This window comes from Lactuca saligna, chromosome 1, assembly GCF_052625555.1.
Source record: "Lactuca saligna cultivar CGN05327 chromosome 1, ASM5262555v1, whole genome shotgun sequence".
In the NCBI taxonomy this organism is placed as follows: Eukaryota; Viridiplantae; Streptophyta; class Magnoliopsida; order Asterales; family Asteraceae; genus Lactuca; species Lactuca saligna.
The window spans coordinates 38,200,470-38,221,224 of record NC_136417.1 but is presented as its reverse complement, the minus strand read 5'-3'; the positions used below and the strand labels follow the sequence as shown (position 1 = coordinate 38,221,224).

Here is a 20,755-nt window from a genome sequence, read left to right as displayed (position 1 = left end):
GATGAGAACGCCATTTTTTCACACTATATAGATAGTGTTTGAGTGAAAATTTGAAGGTTGTAGTGTGCTATAAAATAAGGTAGTTGTTGGTATTTATAAAGGTTGTGAAAAGGTGAAAAAATAGATTTTTTTTTATAAAAAACGGTAACAAATTAAAAAACTGGTATAAATTTGAAAATTGAAAAACAAAATATTTCTCTCGAGTTTGTGGCATGGTGTTTGCCGAGTCCAACTTAGATGTGCCGAGTGGGTGCCGAGGCCACTCCCTACAGGCTAATGTTGCAACTTCTGATTTCAACCCATTTGACAATTGGTTCTGTGAATCAGAATTCGAATTCTGATTTTGGCATCGAGTTTCTCTAGTTTCATGATGTTCTGATAATATGATTTTAATATTTTGATTTTGGGGCTTATATGAAGTTTTTGATTATCTGATGTACAGATGATAAGTTCTCTTAGTTTATGATTATCTAGAGGCAAATAAGCAGTTTTCTGATTTCTCAGTACAGTATTGAGTTAGTTTCTAACCGAGTTGAACTTTTCTTTTTTCAAATTTCTATAAGTGATGACTTCTACAATTTTTTTTCCCATTTCTGATTATTAGTCATATTAGTTTCTGTTGTTCAAAAAAAGAAATTAATTTATGATTATTTGGAGGAAAAGAAGCAATTTTCTGAATTTCTCTGAATAGTATTAAGGTATTCTTTTTCCCAAAATCAAGGTATTCTATAACATTGAATTTTAGACTTTCTGTTTGCAACCTTAAACATGGGCTAATTTATTGATTATTTTTTTAAATATATTTTCTATTTATTTTACATGATATTACTTAAGTATGGTGTTCTAGTGGATACATGGATATAGCTTTTAGTTGAGATATTTTTTTCAACATTAGGGCACGATTCGGTTGAGTTAGGTATGATCGGATTTTATTTTCTTGTTGACAAAGAGGAGATTAAATTTGATTTGGATATAGGTTAAAGAAGATTAATTTTCTTGAAAAACTCCATCATTAAAGTTGCAACAAAGATTTTATAAAGAGGATGGAAACCAAACAAGATGGTTTAAAAGAAAGAGTATGCAAGTTAAACTTGGTAATTGTGTGTTGTTTTCATTAAAGGAAAATATACATAGTATATATAGACTACACATTTACACAAATGACCCTCAAATATTAACATTTATCTAACATTCCCCTCAAGCTAAGGTCGGGGACGAACTCTTAGCTTGGACTTCAAAGTGAGAATCCGATCGGAAGGCAGCGACGTTGTGAACACATCGGCTATTTGATCTTGTGTAGAAATGGGTTGAACGGGCAGTTTTCCTTGAGTAGCCTTTTCTCTGAAAAAGTGAAAATCAACCTTTGCATGCTTTGTTTGTGCATGGAAGACATGATTGGCCGATAAATACGTGACTCCCACGTTATCGCACCACAAAATTAGAGCATATTTGATTGTTACACGGAGTTCTCGCAAGAGAGTCTCAATCCAAGTTACTTTAGCAACCGTATCTACTAAGGCCTTGTATTCAGATTCTGTGGATGACCGAGATAAAATTGTCTGTTTTCTAGAAGACCATGAAATTAGATTGTGACCAAGGTATATCGTGAATCCCCTGTGGATCGATAGTCATTCGAGCAGCTAGCCCAATCGGCGTCCGAAAAGGCACTCATGGAGTTGAATTCGACGTTGGTATAGGCATGAAGCACTGAAGGCAATGAATGAGACAGGAAGAGACCGTGATCGGAAGTGTCACATAGGTAATGAAGGATTTGTTTCACTGTAGACCAATGATTGATGGTGGGTGGGTGCATAAATTGACAGACATTGTTGACTGCAAATATGATATCAGACCGAGATAAGGTAACATACTGAAGGTCACCAACAACTTGTCTATATTTGACTGGATCTTATAATGGGGTTGTAACGACCCAATTTTTCGAAGATTTTTTTTTTTCATTTTTCATTAATCAAACACATTTACATAAACCATGAAATCCCAAAATGATTGTTTTCAATCCACATTCATTACAACTTTATTGAAAAACATCATGGTGTCACATAGCATATCAATGAGAGGGAGAGTGCACGCCGTACCATCACACCTTGCCTTTACCCTTGGGCTTAGATGTACCTGAAACAAATCCACAAACGGTAAGCTAAAATCTTAGTGAGTTCCCCAGAGTATACCCACACACAAACCACATACAACATATCATACCAGCTAAAACAGTTATACATATCACATAAGCCATGCATACCAATATATAAGGAAGCCCTGGAAACCCTCCAGGGTCTTACTCCGGGTGCCATGGGAACCCCCACATGGTCTTAGCCCCATGACTAGGGAACCCCCTGAGGTCTTTGACCTAGGATGCTAGGGAAACCCTCCAAGGTCTTACACCTAAGTACCTCAGGACCCCCCGAGGTCTTTGAGCTAGGATGCCGTGGAAACTCTCCACGGTCTTATACCTAAGTGTCTTGGGAACCCCCCGAGGTCTTCCATACAAGATACATATTACATCGAAACAACTAGTGCATGGCATATCACATAATCGAAATAGTATATGCGTAACAATTAATGGGCCAAGCTTGGTGCCTTCGACCCATTGGTATGGTGAGGCGACTCACCTCTGTTTGCTGAATGCGGAAGCTGCTCTCCTAACAGTCTGTAACCTCCCGTGCTAAATAATAATATTAATCAATGTTAGGACTTTACTTAATAAAAGGGAACCTAACCCCAAGTCCTTCCAAAAAGGCCCAATTATCCTTTCTTTGTTAATGGGCCCACAGTCCATGTCCAAAATCATTAATGGGCCTCTTGGCACCAAAAGACCCAATCATAACACCAATGGCCCAAATTGATAAAATGGCCTACTGTACTCAGAATGTAACCAAGTCCAATAACCAAATGAGGCCCAACAGTCCAAAATCCCAAAACATATCCAAGCCCATCTGTGATGCGTACGCTTAGCGTACCATCCTGGTACGTGCAACGTACTGGGGTTCTAGGGTTTACGCGCCGCGTACACTGGGTTACGCCCAACGTACTAACAAATTAAGCCATTTTTCCATTAAGTGCTTAATACTCGATTCTTTTACGTTAAAAAGTCAGATCTAAGCTTAATAAGACGACCTAAGACATAAAGTTGGAAACTTTATACCTTTGCATGTCCGAAATGCACCCAACACCCCCATTAAGACCTTTTCAAGGTTCTTAACCCATGCATGAGGTCAAAAATACCACCAAGACTGCATTTTTATGTTACTAAAGGACCAAGGGACCTCAGATTTGTCATTTCCATCTTCTGGAGTTGCTTAACTCACAAATGGAGGTCCAAAATCAACCAAAGGGGCAAAACTATAAAACATAGCTAGATCTATAGATTTAAGTGGAAAGATCCAAGCTTTTTACCTCCAGGAACTCCTCAAGGTCTTCTATGTGCAGATTCTTGAAGGCAAAAGACACTCCAAGCTTCTTTGACAATTTTTTCTTATTGGATGAACACTAAGAGGACCACAAATGCACTCTCAAGGCTCAAAATGCACTCACAAAGGATATTAGGGCTTTTAGGAACGTTTGGAGGTGAAAGGAGCTGATGAGGGTGAGGTTCAAATGAGTTAATGGCGTTTAAATAGGTCACAAGTCCGCAAATTAGGGTTTGGACCCTCAGCATGTACGCCAAGCGTACTTCTGGTACGCCCATCGTACATGGGGCTCCTCTGCGATCAGTCATGTGTAGTACGCTAAGCGTACTCATAAGTATGCCCAACATACTTAAGGAACCAATTATGTCAAAAATGAAATTTCTTTAAGGGTTTCAAGTCATACCTGGTTTATGGTGTTACAGGGGCGCTGTCCCCAATGGAGAGAATAGAACCGATGGTGCATGAGGTAGGAATCGAATTAGCTTTTGAGAGGTTTGCTTTGGTCATCAGGTTCTGTATGTATTTTTGTTGAAAGAGAACAATATTAGCTCTATGTCGAACTACCTCAATACCAAGAAAGTATGAAAATGGACCCATGCCATTAACAACAAATGAGGTACTCAAGCTCTGATTGATATAATTGATGGCTTTGTTGTTGTTCCATGTCAGAATAATGTCATCAACATACACAAGCATGTAAAGGAGTGTACCATGAGTCACGTAGATAAACATAGAAGGATCCGTTTTGGAGCCTTGGAAGTAGAGAGTAAGTAGAGATTAGGAGAGCCTGTGAAACCAAGCTCTTAGTGCCAGCTTGAGACCATAGAGAGATTTGTGGAGGAGGCACACATGATCCGGTTTGTGAGGGTCTACAAACTGCATCGAAGATGTTTGTTTCCGTGTTTTTGTAAATTTAACTCTGATAATGTATGATTCAAATCAATGAAATGTTAGTAAATGATTTTTAAAGCAAAAGTTAATTGGTTAAATCTATTTGTAAATTTTGGAACGTTACAAATTAAATAGTAACAAAAAACGACTTTATGGTATGGTAAAGATCTACCATGAGTAATGCTTATAAAATGTCCTTAACCAAATGTTATAGAAAACAGAATTCAATTATTTTGAATATAAATATAAGAGCATCATAATTATTATATCATATTAGTAAATAATTTTATTTAAGATTCTTCTTTAATGTATTATTTTTTTAGAAGTTTTTTTTTCTTTTGATAATTAGACATGTATTTATCTTACATATTTGATATGTTTTATAGTTTTATAAAGTAATAAATATAAATAGTTAAAGAATATTAAGTGGTTAGTAAATATTAACATAATAAATTATGGAAAAATGACACAAATATCCAACGAACTTTCCAGGGTTTATCCTTTTAAACCCTAAACAAAATTTGTGGCCTTATGAGGGCACGGAGTTGTTTTTGCAGGGTCGATTACATCCTTTTGGCCAAAGTGAAGGGGTCAGCCGGTTACTTCTTTGACACAATGACATTTGTTGACCAATTTTCTTATATTGACTTTGAATTTTCCCATACTCTCTCTCTCTCTCTCTCTCTCTCTAACTCTCTCTCCCTGAAGCCCACCTGCAGATTGAGGTCCTGTAATCTTGATGTAACTAGCATCATATCAACAAATAAGGGGATTGAGTTTTTTGTTTAATCATTGACCACCGTTTGTCATCTCCGGTGAACCTCACCGACCATCTAATAGCCACATGACTGCTTTTACTTATCTAGTCGTACCCGATCATCTTCTTCGGCATGAAGATTGGCTATGTTTATCAGCAATCTTGATAACCCACATCTGTAATTGTGGGTTTTGTATGTTCATTGAGTAAAACGGTGCTTGAAGTTATATCCACAATTACATCCAATCTTATGTGTGTGTTTGCTAGCCCAAAAATCAGAACAGAGTAATTTCTTTAATCTTGAAGCTCCAATTTCTTAGAGCTCTGATAACGATAGCCACCCACCTTTCTTTCCTCTTTCTTATTCACGTAAATAGTGCCTCTCCGCCTTCTCTCTAAATCTTGATTTGATTTTGCAAAAGAACATTATGAACACATACAAATCACATGATACCAAAGGATGTGCGGGGGTCAGTGAGTGACTAGAGGAAGAAGGAGCGATTTCTAATTCACACACATGTACCTTTTTGAAACAATTTCAGATTCATAAACACATACACATATCGTTTTCAGAAACAAAAACATACACATAAACATCGATATTTGGGAATGAACATATAGAAATCGATTTCCAGAACCAAACCTACATATACACTTACATAAATCGATTATAAAATTGGATTTTTGGGTTTTCTTTTGAGTGCTTGTTGAGCACTACTTTTTGGATAACCAAAAAAATATGGAAAGAGCGAGAGTAGGTGTACATGAGTGTATGTTTGTTCATGATTGGATGTGGAATTTTGATTAAGAGATGAAGAAGATGAAATGTTCTTTTAGGTAAAAAGAAAAGAAACAGGATAAGAGAGAGAGAGAGAGGGAGAGATAAAGAGAGAGAGAGAGAGAGAGAGATGGGCCCCAAGTTTTGTTAATAAAACCGGGAAAAAGAGGTGAAAATGGCTAAATAAACAGGTTTCCCCTACTTGGTTCTCTTATTAGATCAAAAAATAAGTTAAGTGGCTAAAAGGGTAAAACCTAAAAACATTATAGGGCCTATATGTCATTTTCCCATAAATTATCTACTTTGATGTTATTGGGTAGTTCGTGGAATACTAACAAGTTATAAAACTATCATTGAAAATCCTTTATGTTATGAAAATGAGTTTTGTAATTTTACTCAACATTTTATATAAAAAATTCATGAGCCTTTTTATGTAAATGAATGTACTTAATGAAATTCCTATCTTTTGTACACCATGTGATACTTATGAAGTCATTTTTCATAATAATATATTTGAAACAAGCAACCTTTGTATTACCATTATGCTTTATTTTCTCTTAAATTTTAGATTATTGATGTATTTCATCTAAATGTATTTTCCTAGGCGTTAACCGAATAAATTATTTTAAATTAATTAACCATAACATTTGTTAAAAATAATAACCAATCAAATAAGTGATTTTTAAATTAATTAATAATAACAATAATTATAAGTAACACTAATTATTAAGGTTGTTAAGATTGGGATCTTAGGTAAAATCATTTTTGGGTTTGCAAGATCGGGATCGAGATCCTAAGATCCCACAAAATAAAACATAATTTTATCTAATTATTTTAAAACATAAAAATTATCTCCAACATTCAGTTTTTCATTCAAAAACTATAAAAACTTCAAAACTTTAGTCGCAAGTCACAACACAAAATGATAAACGATAAATTAGTAAAAGGTAAAAAATATAAAGTGGTAAAATCATTGTTTTCATTTGCAAAATAAATAAATAAATAAATCAAGGAAATGTAGAATCGGATCGGATTATCCTACGTTCCTACTTACGATCTTACGATCGTACCCCAAATACGATCCATATGCAATCCGAATCGTTTTTCATATTTAGGATCGTGGGATCGTACGATCCTATGATCAAGATCATGATTTTGACAACCTTTCTAATTATATTTAATTATGTTTGTTTATAAGTTGAAGTAAATGGCATTACAAATATAATTGTAATATATGTTTATCTTACTATATTATTGAAGTTGGATTTTATACATCAATCTAGTGTACAAAATATTATTGCATAATTAATGTCAATGGCTAAAACAACATATATTTTTCAAAATTATAGCTAAACAGTTTTAACAAATTAATATCAATGCCTAAAACAACATATATTTTTCAAAATTATAGTTAAATAGTTTTAACCAACACAACACTTGTGCATTCGCCTGATACAAATGTTCATATGAACATGAATTAATAAACTTGATAACCATGATCAGAGCTATCAACGTCTGAATTACTAGACGACTCATGACTGTTCTTAACAAAACGCATTTCTCCGATACGACTATTAACACTACTATTAGGCGTACCATCCTTCATTTTCTTTTCCTTTCGTCTTCGCCATTCTTTTTTTCTCGACCATTGTTTTCCCAACAAAATACCCAACCCTAGAAGCACAACCAGTGTACAACCTACCCCAACCAACATCGATTCAATCATCAACCATCTTGAGCCTTGACCTTGTGGTAAAATGGTCCATGTCGCTGCTATAAAAGCTGATGCCATGAACATAGTTGACACCCACATGATTTTATGTGTGGCTACCAATAAGTTCATCATTGATTTCCTCCTAAACGGAATGACACTAACAAGAACATTAACAATGCCTAGGGATAGAAACAATGCTAGAATGTTGCACAACAAAAACACTTTAAATGGTTTTTTGCTTCCCAGTTTAGCTTTCCCTGTCTCTTGACTGAATCCTCCCGGAGGGTTTATTCCTGCTGAAAACGTGACAGTTGCTATCAGAACAGCGACAATGGTGATAGTATTTCTAGCATTTCGTAGGCCCTCATTTTGAAGCTCGATTTGCTTTGATCTTCGGTGAGATTGCTTTCTGTAGCGATGGTGTTGGGTTGGGGAGTCTATTGTTCTTGTGTGTGGAGAATGTTTGATTAAATTGCGATGAACTACTTCTTTGATGTCTCGAGAAGTAGGGGGCAATTGTTCACATGTTTTTGCTCCAGCTTCCATAAGGGCTGGTATGATTTGGAGGGCAGTTGAGTTGCTTCCATCTGATTCAACGACATCTAGCGCTGTATACCCTTTTTGATTGATAGCGTTTACATCCACACCGCGTTTAAGTAGATATGTCACCATCTGTTTTCATGTATAAATCAATGAAAACATCAATAATAAGAAGGAAATATGTTAGGAAATAACTAGATTTTAAACAAATAACCTAAATAACTACCTAGTTCAAAAGTACGAATTTTCAAACTACTTTACATCATTTTTTTTCTTCATATTATTCCTCATTAATTATCATTCTTTGTTGTTATTTTGTTATTTTATAAATTTTCATTTTATAATAAATAAGATTGACTTTTAGACTCTTAACTATTATTTCAATTAGGGCTGTGCATGGATCGATTTTGGATTCAAACTCAACCCAACCCATAAATGATCGGTTTCTGTTTTTTAGAACCTAATAGGTTCGGTTTCTGGTCGGTTCGGTTTCTCAGGTTCTGAGTTCGGTTTGGTTGGTTTCTTGGTTTCTTGGGTTCAACCCATATACTCACAGGTTCTGGGTTTAAACCCATGGGTTTTAGGTTTTAACCCATTTTATATAAACGAAACGACAAGCTAAATACTTAAAAAAAACACCAAATTGAAGTTAAATACTTCAAAAAACATAAATCTTACAACAAATAGTCTATTACAAGTCACAACCAAAGTTTGAAATAGTCTATTAAAACCAAAACACAATCAAGTATGGGTGGTTTCTTGGTTGGATGGGTCGGTTTCTTGGGCGGTTTGTCGGTTTTAAGTATGGGTCGGTTTCTCGGGTTGGAGGGGTCGGTTTCTGGGTAAAAACCGAAACCGAACCCGATTTTTCGGTTTTTAAAAATATCAAACCCAAACCGCCGGTTTTGCTTCGGTTTCGGTTTTTTCGGTTTCGGTTTTATCGGTTTTAATCGGTTTCTCGGTTTTTTGGTTTGGGTTTGCTCACCCCTAATTTCAATGGATATCTGTCACGAAAACAAGTTTGAAACTCAATCCATACTGACGACAAAGAACAAGTTAATAGCAATGTTTTAAAACTTGGGTCGACTTGGCCGGTTCAACCGGTTGGACCGTGACCCGGGGTAGAAGACGGGTCAATTGAGAACGGTTTTTTGTAAAAATACGGACCAGATCGAACCGGCCGGGTTTCCCCTAAACCACGGTTCGACCGCTTATGTTGAACCGGTTAAAACCAGATTGACCTGTTTTAATAAGACTTGGATAGTTGGATACAAGTAGTGAACGCCGAAACAACGAGCCTTTTGCAGTTTCTTCAATGTTTTTCAATGTTTAAACTTTGTGGACATTAAATTATTGGTTTTGCATGTTTATGCATTATACAGGAAAGTAAAAACATATAAAAATAGAAAAAGACAAATAACCGGGTTGACCCGACGGTTCAACCGGTTGACCCGTGAACCGGTCATCACACCGGATCAACTAAAAACCCGGATTTTAAAACGTTGGTTAATTAATAGCGCATGAAAAGTAATTAAACTTTTCAAACTATATATGGATCTTCGAACATATTTTTCTAAAAAAATTAGTTCAAAATTTCGAACTACTTCTTAGAAAAAACAATTTTCGAACTAGTTTTTGTAGAAAAAGTAGTTAGAAATTTGTAAATTTTCGACCTTGATAATCATTTGCAACAAATTGATTGGCTTCTACCACTTAGAAGAATGTAGTCATTTTGGTTAATATCCAATAATATAATGTCAACGACTAAGGAATCAAGAGAATATATATTACCGTATTGAGTTTCCCTGCTGTTGCCACATGTAACACGGTGTTGCCATCGTTGTCTTGTACATTTACAAGTTTTGTGATGTTAAGTGTTTCCATTAGATGTCTTAATCCATCAAACTGGTTATACTTCACAGCAAGATGAAGAACAGTTTCACCATGGTTAGTAACCATTTCAACAGATTCAAGGTTTATTGAGATGATTTCACCAATAATTCCAACTCGACCTTTCATTGATGCCCAATGTAAGGGTGTCCAACCATTGTGATCTCGGAGGTACAAAAGATCGGGATCTGACCATAGAAGCTCCCTTGTTGTGTCTAATTGCCCTCTGCTACAAGCTAGATGCAACGCTGAGTATCCTTCTGAATTATACTTTCTTGCAAACTCTGGACGCACCTTCAATATCTCCTTGACTATTTCTAGATAAAGTATAAAAGTAATACCGTGAGTTTATTAGTAATTTGTATTTCAATTTTTACAAGAATTTCATTTTACTAGGTATGAATTATTACTATATGAAAAATTACAGAAATATCCTTCCATATATATGTATATATAAAAGACGACAATTGGTGGACTTTCTAAGTCAAGTAAACGCATGAAGTCGATATCTGAATTTTGTCTTGTGTGTGAATAGAATAAGTCGTTGAGCATTGCCCATCGCCAATAATTGCTATATAATACTTACAGTTATAAATACAATTTCTTATAATGGGAAAAATATTTTTATTATACACCCCATCGATGACAAATTATGATTTATAAGTACTTTATTTTACTTTTTAAATATTTGATTAGTAATTAATGTAGAAAATTTGTACTTATGTTCTATAGTAAATGCAAATAATATATTTATTTTGGGACGAATAAGGAAAGCCGGTTAGCTAGGTTGCGAAAAACATATTTGCCTTCTAACAAAACAACAAATTAAATAAGGGACCACCGATCTTTTTTGATTATTCTGCCTCATCATAAAATGTGATACATATAATATGGTGGGATTCATTTCTCTAGCATAAAAACATAATTAATATTGTGGTATACATATATAATTGTGTATTGCCTGTGTAAGGGTTATTGGACTTAATATCACTAAATAAGTTTATATAACTAATTTTGTTTTATCATTAAATAATAAACATTATTGCAATTAATATCACATTGTTTGTTAAACTCATAAAAAATACGAATTCATAAACAAAATATGGTCATAAAAAGATATTTTTAGTAGTACTAAAAGATGATTATGAAAGTTAATTTGCAGTTTTTTGTCTTTTAATAACTATAACTTAATATTTCTAACTTTGAATCCACAATATCTTTTTTGTTTTAACATTAGTAAACAATGCATATTCAATAAATAGTTATATAAACGTGTTCTTTATTAAAGTTACCAGATCAAAAAGGTTCTAACTTTTCTACAATATTAGTAACAATTTGAACTTATTTTCAAATCAAAATTACAAGTCATCACCGAATACCTGTGTGTCCACCAGCAGCAGCAACATGTATAGAACACATAAACGCATCAAGTTCATGCATAAGAAGCCATTGAAACTCTATCAGATGCTTCACCACCTGTAACTTCCCTCTCTCACACGCTACAAACAGCACACTCTCACCTCTGCAGTTCACTTTTCCGATCACCCCTTCATCCGCCGCCATTAACACCTTCATCACTTCAACTTTCCCTTCTCTGCATGCTTCGTGCAAAGGTGTCTCCAAGTCACTGTTTTCCGCCACAACCATATCTGGGCACACTTTCAGTATCTCCAACACCAGTTCCAGGTGCCCAAACCGAGCTGCTAAGTGTAACACGGTGTTCGATGATCCAACCACGGTCTGTTTGATTAGGGTTTCGTTTTCTTGAATGAGTTTGAGGAAGGTAACATGGTCGCCTTTTAGTATAGTCTGGTATAGGAGACGATCCATGGTGGTTTTTGAGTTTATGGTTTAGGAAGCTAAATATGGCGATGACGGGTACTGAAGTTGGGAAGGTCTTTTGAAGACGATGATGGAAGGAGGGGTTTATTTTCCACATTGCGTAGTTACTAGGAATTTTCGCTTTGAATGTTAGAACAACGCGTGAGTGTTTTATTGAATGCTTGTAAGCCGTACATAGAAGGTTGTACGTTGATCTACATGTATTCAAGAGTAAATTACAAACCCTAAGCTTCACTTAAAATCTCACGAGTTCAATCCAAATTCTGAATTGTCTCAATATAGTCCTTAAGTTTGGAATTCATTGCAGATATGGTCCATTTACTTTTACTTAAACTCACAGGTATACTCACATTTTGAAGTCATTAGGTAGGGTGTTAATCGGGTCAATCCGATAGGGTTTTTAGTTAATCGAGATTTTGAAAACTATAAGTTCACACAAAACCCGACCCTATTAAGTTATGAGTTGGTCGGGTTATGGTCAATCGGATTTTGGGTAAATTGGGTTAAACTAAGCAAAAGAAAATAAGTAGTTATTAACGAGAACTATCGAGTTTTTGGTTATGCACATTCCATGGTATTCCATTTTAATGGTGTGTTTAATGTAACATATAATTATAATATGATATAGTAATTTTATATGAGCTTGGAAAACTACTTTTTTCATACATATCTAATGAGAAGAAAATAATCATTCGTACACGTATTACTTTACTGGACATTACAATTAGGTTACCTAGAGTGAGAGGAAATATTGCACGCGTTGTGGCACTAACGCCACCCCAAGGGTGGCATGGTGGGTTTGGTTGTGGTTGGTCATGAATCGAACCATGGCTGACCAACGTTGTCTTAGGGGTCGTTTGATAGCTGCTAACTGAGTAAGAGCTGACTGGGTTAGAAGTTCTGACTGAGTTATCATCTGACTGAAACTTGTTGTTTGATTTTGTATCTAACTGACTGAGTTACCCTCAAACAATATTTTTTTTTTGTAATAATCGTTTATGATTTACCATTTAGTTTATAACATTACATTTTTATAAAAACATTCAATACTATTAAATGTTATTTACAAATCAAATGAATTAACATTAAAATTACATTGTTTTAGCTAAATAACATCCTTAAGTTGCTTCAAATTGTTCTTGATTTGGAGTTCCTTTCACAAAATCTTTATTCAAAACTTAGAACAACATTCTTTTGGCTCATTTTTTTTCGTTTACTTCACCTGCTCCACAAACACAATTTTTATTTGAGTAAATTACACGAATGGTCCCTATGGTTTAGGTTAATTTGCATGTTTGGTCCCTAACTTATTTTTTTAACTCGGAAGGTCCCTATTGTTTGTTTTTGTTACACGTTTAGTCCCTATCTTACCTAAAAAGACTATTTTGCCCTTGATTTTTTAATTTATTTAAATAAACACACTCTCAACCCCACTCCCCTCACCTTACCCTACCTATCCCATCATTTTTTCATATTCAAATAATAGTCTTTTTAGGTAAGACAGGGACCAAGCGTGTAACAAAAACAAATAGAAGGGACCAAATGCATAACAAAAACAAACAGTAGGGACCTTCCGAGTTAAAAAAGTAAGTTAGGGACCAAACGTGCAAATTACCCCAAACCATAGGGACCATTCGTGCAATTTACTCTTTTTATTTTGTTAAAAAAAAATAGTATACGTGAATAAATTCAAATATTCAATCCCTGATTGTACAATGTTTGACCTTTTTAATGCATGAGAGCTTTGTCATTCTTAAAACATGATTCCTGAGTTTATTATAGACCAAATTATCAAACTTTTAGTGGAAAACAAATAGCACAACAACAAATTGAAAATGAACAATTATGCAACAACAAAACAACAATTCTTACGATTTAACCCTTTTGTTTGACCCATTAGAGATAAAAGATAGCCAAAACTTATGTTATTTTCCCTAATGGCTTTCATAAGCTGTCAATACCAAATAGCGGGATATGATTATATGAATGAGAATTGAATTCAATAACAGGTAAATCTCTTTAATACAATATTTCAGTACAGGATAAAAAAACAAAACCAATAAGCCACATAAATCAAAAGGATGTTGGGTCAAAAATGTGGTTTATACTTTACTTTTCTAGAAAAATATATTTATGTGTCTTGGACCGTAAACAGCTAGGTGTTTATGACCGTATACGTGTTTACGGCTGTGTTTACGGCCGTAAACCCATTTACAACCCATGTTCAGTTAGTCCATGTTCCCTAGTATATATATAGGCGTTAGGGTTGAGGAGTAGAGATTGATGAACATAAAGGAGTGTACGGCCAAGAGAGAAACTAGAGAGAAGTTTTGTGTGTGTGAATCTTTTGTACCCGGATTTTCATTCTAATCAATTCATACATAGATTCATCATATTCTTCTTCTGCTTCTCTTCTATTTTATCTAACATCATCCGTTTGATTGGGATTCCGCACCATCAAACGGATCTGATTGATACATAGGCGAATTAGGTACTTACAAAGGAGGAGGAAGATAGAGTACCGACGACGGAGTTGCTAGATGCGACGATAATAGGAGGAGCAAGAGTGCGAGACGGTGTGACTGGTGTTGGAGAAGCTGTAACACTCAGTTTTGAAAGTGTTTCTTGCACTGGGGTTGCGGCCCAATCATCAGTTGTCATAAGGTTTAGGGCCTTGGGAAATGAAAGATTTTGCCCAGTTCAGAGGTGGATGTCATAATATAAGTGATCCGGACGTTCAATTGTGTCTTCGGAGGCCAAGGGTATAATTGTAATTGGGTATCTCGGCCTTCATGGATTTTGGGTTTAATCCGGGAAGGGTTTAACGCTCGGGTAAGTTATTGGGAGCGTAGGGCTTTCATCACCTTATTGTGGACATAAGGTTCATTGGAAACGGACCTAGAATGAGGGAGTTATGGTACTTTGAATGTTTTGGTAGAATTAGCCCCAAATGGAAATATTTGGCAGATTAGTCCCATGCATGCAAAGATGCATGCACATGTTTAGCAGGGTACGCCCAGTGTAAGCTAGGGTACGCCTAGCGTATAAGGTCATCTGGTAGCGGGTGGTTTGTAAGTAAGTCAGGCGTACTAAGAGGTACGCGGAGCATACTCCCTTCAGGCCAAAACCCTAATTCCGAGGTTCTTACACTATATAAGCAACATTATACCACTCCTTAGGTCATTTTAAGTCAGCCAACACCCCTTTTATGTGTTTGAGACCCTAGAGTGCTTTGGGTGAAGCTTGAGGCTTGAAAGAAGATTCTTGGTGGTTTGTTTAAGAGAAGAAGAAAGTGAAATACTCGACCTTTGGAGAAGAGCTTGGAGATCCAGTGTTAACATCTTTATTTCGAGAATTTCAAGATATAAAGTCTCTATCTTCGCTATTCATTTCATAGATCTATGTTGGGTTGGTTTTTGGCCATTTTAATCCCTTTTTCTTGGTCTTGGTAAGCTAGGGTCGTTTTAGGGGCTCAACTTAGTAGATCTGGACATTTTAAGGTTCCCTCTTTCATAAAGGTGCTTGCGAAATTCGTTCCAAAAAAAACATGATAAATACGTTATCAAAGCATTTCTGAAGAAATATATTTTATTCATTTTAAAACATTTAGGATGTCATCGTCAATAAGAAACATAAGCATAAACAAAACTTACATTCATTTACATTAGTGATCTACATCTCTTTTAAATCTCTCAGTGTAAAGTAGCTTCATATTGACATCTGTGATACAAATAAGCATGAGTGGGTCAGGTTCGGAAACCTGGTGAGTACATAGGGTTTTCAATCCATAGTAATATAATTATTATGTTTAAACATCAAACAATTAATCAACCCAATTACCCATCCCCATTATCTCCTTCACTCTTTAGGATCTACCCTAAGAATCAGCTATTTCTCGTTCATTCATTCCTAAGGATTACCCTAAGGAATAAGCATGAAGTCCATCACCGCCAGGGTTTACACCACAGGCACTAAGTCCATAGTCGCCAGGGTTTAGGCGCTTTGACGGGCCATAACTTCTTCGTTATAACTCGGATTTCGGCGTTCTTTATATGTACGAAACCTTTGTGACATATGCTACAAATTTTATTGAGATTATTCATTCTAAATAATCTTCTATCAAAAAATCGTTTTCGACACTTACTATCTCTACACTGACTAGCCGGATCTGCGGGTGTTACAATTATCTCCCTTTAGAATGATTACATCCCAGAATCATCAACGAAACAGGGCTTGTACAATGATTCCATACCGTAACTTCTATGTTTTTTCGATCGAGTTTCTAACTCTTGGACTTCTTGACTGCAGGTGGTGCTCAATCTTGCACCCGATCTCTATCTTATGTTAGACTCCAAATTATGACCTTCAGTCACAATCTTAATCCTTAATAGAGACTCTTTCTTCTTCTTAATACACTTAAGATAAGTTATTTGATTTTCACAATAGACCGATGGGTCACGTTCTAATGACCTTTCATCGTATGATGCAACGCTTAGAATCAGGTCTCTTAGAGTCAAATTCCAGAATGAAAAATACCTTCCTTCATGTTGTAATGTGATATAATCACATTATAGCATGTAGCACTTCTAGCTACAAGTTTCTTACTTTAACAACGATTCACGAGATTTTTATTGATCGCCTCAATTTCACTTAAATCTTTTAGCCTAAGTTAGATGCTACATCGATCTTGGTTCTCTGAACTACGTAATATACATATCTTAGTCGGACTCGATTTGATATGACCACTAGGGTCGAAATAACAATCATATTCTTAATCATTACCAAAAAAATGGTAATGACATACTTGAACAAAACAGAACCAATTACTAGCTTCTTGGTAACCTTGTGACTTTTCATGATCCAAGTGTGAGTCATGTGCTTCCGGTAATATAGGCCTCTACTACCATTCACACCTACTCATACTCGTCCCAAGTATTGTCTCGCATTTTTCCAAGGTACTATTATAAAAACAATTTTAGCACATACGAATGTGTGCAAACAATCATAAAATTTTCCGTAGACTCTACTAGGACTTTTCCATGCGTATCTTCAATCATCAATTCTATTTCAAGTCGGTTGGTGGTGGAAACTCCATACAATGGGACAACTTCAGGAATTACACCAATCGTTCCATCATCTCGCTAATCGAAGGTGTACTTCATAAGTACCGTACTCCTTTGAATGTACTGTTATTTTATCAAACATAGTCTAAAGGCAAGATACCACTCTTACGAAATCTTCCGACAGGTGTCATTCACTATCATAAGTCTTTTCATTTCCTCCATTTCCTCAATTATCTACGAGTCTTCACCATAATGCTATGTTAACGGAAGCATGCATTTAGTGAATCAAGACGAGAATACAAATAGATAAGGTTTAGATGCGTAATCCTCCTTATTACTCCGAAAAGTTACATGCCAGTTCTAATACCATATTTAAACGTTTAGAAATCTGAACACATAAAGTTTCCAGATACGGTCGGCGACAAACCATAGATCTGATCCAATGATAACATCATAAAGCATCACAAATCATTTAGCACATAAAAGCATTTTAGGCACCTTCCCTAATTAAGCTAGTGCTTGTGTCTATTCAGGTGTACTACCTAAAATATATTAGACACACTCCTCACAATAATCGCTTAGCATTCTAAGTTTAAGTATAGAAATAAATCCTTATGCCTAGTTCGCTTAAGTTAATGCTCTGATACCAAGTGTGACATCCCCATTTTTACGGCCAGAAAAGACCGAATTTGTTTATGCTTTATAAAAATCAGAGTACCTCTTTTAATAAAAATGTTGCGGAATTCATTCCCAAAAAAAACATGATAAATATGTTATCAAAGAATTTCCGAAAAAATGTATTTTTATTCATTTTAAAACATTTGGGATATCATCGTCAATACAAAAACATAAGCATACACATAACTTACATTCATTTACATTAGTGATCTACATCTCTTTTAAATCTCTCAATGTAAATTAGCTTCATATTGACACCTGTGATACAAATAAGCTTGAGTGGGTCAGGTTCGGAAACCTGGTGAGTACATAGGGTTTTCAACCCACAATAATATAATTATTATGTTCAAATATCAAAAAAATAATCAAACCAATTACCCATCCCCATTATCTCCTTTACTCTTAGAGATCTACCCTAAGAATCAACTATTCCTTGTTCATCCATTCCTAAGGATCACCCTAAGGAATAAGCACGAAGTCCATCGCTGCTAGGGTTTACACGGCATGCACTAAGTCCACAGTCGCTAGGGTTTAGGCACTAAGTCCATAGTCGCCAGGGTTTATTCAGTAGGCATTAAGTCCATAGTTGCCAACATTCCTCTATATCAGCTTTCATACCTCATTATTCATCTACCCATGTTTTACCCAACATATTTTGTAGATATAAAATACATATAAAGTTTAAATAATTTAAAACATGTATAAAATCGTTCATCTAGCATAGACAACAAGTATTCAACTAATATGCACACATATCACGTAATTTATATAAAATACTTCATATCTATGTGTAAGATGAAAGTAACTATGCACTCACCTGTTAATGTGGTGATTCTGCACTCAGACAGCGCTTTGTTTACTTAAAACAACTCCATTTGACAAAACCTAGTATCATTACCACTAGAGTTTAGTGTTATGTTGTAACACTCTAAAAATTCAAGCCAATTTAAACTTTTCAAAAACATCCCAATTCATTAAGTTATTACAAAAATGTTTTTAATACATTTATTATCAGAGTATTCCCAGAACCATAACATAAAACATAAACACGAGGAACGGTACGATCACGCCTTCGCCTTGCCACTAACTCCGGAAGTACCTGAAAAACATTAAACCACAACTGTAAGCCCGAAAGCTTAGTGAGATACCCCCAAAATACCAACCACATATACCACATATAACACATCATAACCGAATAGAACAACCATGCACTTCGGGTCTATTGTGTGACTGGTCCGCCGCACCGGGCCTTTAGTCCACCTGGTCCACCCTCCGAGTCTAACCACATCCCTTGAGTCTGCAGTGTGGTTGGTCCGCCCGCACCGGGCCTTCAACCCACCTGGTACACTCTCTGAGTCTACAGTATGACTGGTCCGCCCTCGTGGGGCCTACAACCTATCCGGACCGCTCACTGGGCCTTTGGAATAACCGGTCCGCCCAGGGTATGTTGGCCTACAGCACAAAGCAGGACCCGCCTCAACCCAACCCCAGTCAAACAACCATGTGCGCATAAACATATAATCATATAACAAATTCACATTCAATCAAACCGATCTAGCAGATCATATAACATAACATACTCTAAACAGGATACCGACCTAACCGACCACTAGCATAACATCATCCTATATACCGGATACCGACCTTAACCAGGTCTCTAACATATACCATCCTAACTACCAGGATGCAAACATAGCAAAGCAACAACATAACAACAATACCCGGATTACAATTCGATAAAAGGGTCGGCCTTGGTGCCTTAGACCCTGTTGATATAGTGAGGATAACTCACCTTGCAACTGCTGAATGAAAAGATAAGATCTCGATGCTCCAACCTCCGACACGAACTCCACCCCTGATAATACCAAAAGACTGAATCCAATAAATTCCAAAATGCCCTTGGAAGTCAACTGATCAACTCTTGGTCAAAGTCAAAGTCCTCAGTCAAGGTCAACTTCCTGACTGACTCTACTCGCGGAGTCCCCCAACTTTGAAAAGTCCCATCTCAACTCACTGAGTCATCCCTTGACTCACCGATTCTCAGCTTAATCAGAAAAGGCTAGAACCTCAAGACCAGACTCGCCGAGTCCAAGGCTATCTTCAACCAACTCGCCAAGTTGTTCTTCCAACTCGTCGAGTTCCTACCCACCTTCATGCAACTCGTCGAGTACACTCTTGTGACTCGCCGAGTACCCTTAGATCTTAATCCATACAGAAGCTTTCCAGGTCATGTAGATGATCTAAACCACAGATATACCCTTCTACAACCCATCCATCACGTAAAGTGGCAAACTTTACGTAAATCCAAGGAGATTTAAGCATATAGCACTCTAGAGTTAGGGTTTGGGACAAGATGGCTTCACCAATCACTCAAGAACAGGGACTTTAATGCACTTTAGACCTTCTCCATTCCAGATATGGGGTAGCAACCCCAGATCTAACCTCCAAACTCGGAATATCAAAAGCTATTCTTTCCAAATACCCAAAAATGATGAATCTAGATGAATAATAGCCCAAGCAACGAAATAATACCTCAAAAAGGAAGCTCCAACAGAATAGAAATCCGAATCCTAGCAAAGCCCCTTGCTCCAAGACTCTTAACTCTCCAAGATCTCTTCCAAAATCTCTTCTCCAAGGTTCAAATGCTCTCAAATCACTCACAAACGCGCATTAGGGTTTTCTGGACTTCAAGAGAGGGTAAAGAGGCTGTGGAGAGGGTATAATTTCCTTTATATAGGGCTCATCCTCCGACATTAGGGTTTTCTCCACACAACACCAACTCGCCGAGTCCACCCATGAGACTCGCCGGGTTGGTCACTTATCATTCGACCTGAATGCGACTCAACTCGCCGAGTCTATCCATGGACTCGCCTAGTTTGTCTTCTACATTTACATTTTGAACCCTAAACTTGCACTCCTGAACTCGAGATGTTACAATTCTCCCCCACTTAAATTAGGCTTCGTCCTCGAAGCCTGCGGCAACACAACTCCAGAACTACTCTCGCAATGCACCTCTTGGCATTAACCATACCAGATTCCTCAAAACACAACCATCGAAACCCAAAATCCAACTTTCCTTCTTGCGGTATCCTGACCATGCTTCAAGCCGGCTACCGGCCTCATCCTCTGATAACCACACTTATCAACTGAGTACCACTCCATGATACTTCACTC

At 36.4% G+C, this 20,755-nt stretch overlaps 1 protein-coding gene across 1 annotated transcript; it reads right to left on the bottom strand.

Annotated features, from left to right (window-relative positions):
- Positions 1-7,221: 7,221 nt before the first annotated feature.
- Positions 7,222-11,991, bottom strand: LOC145033089 (uncharacterized). The gene is made up of 3 exons (XM_078981980.1): positions 11,378-11,991; positions 9,900-10,315; positions 7,222-8,240 (listed from the first exon to the last, which is right to left on the bottom strand). Exons 1-3 carry the CDS (start codon positions 11,826-11,828, stop codon positions 7,332-7,334), a joined length of 1,776 nt encoding a protein of 591 aa, XP_078838106.1. The 5' UTR covers positions 11,829-11,991; the 3' UTR covers positions 7,222-7,331.
- Between the last annotated feature and the right edge of the window lie 8,764 nt (positions 11,992-20,755).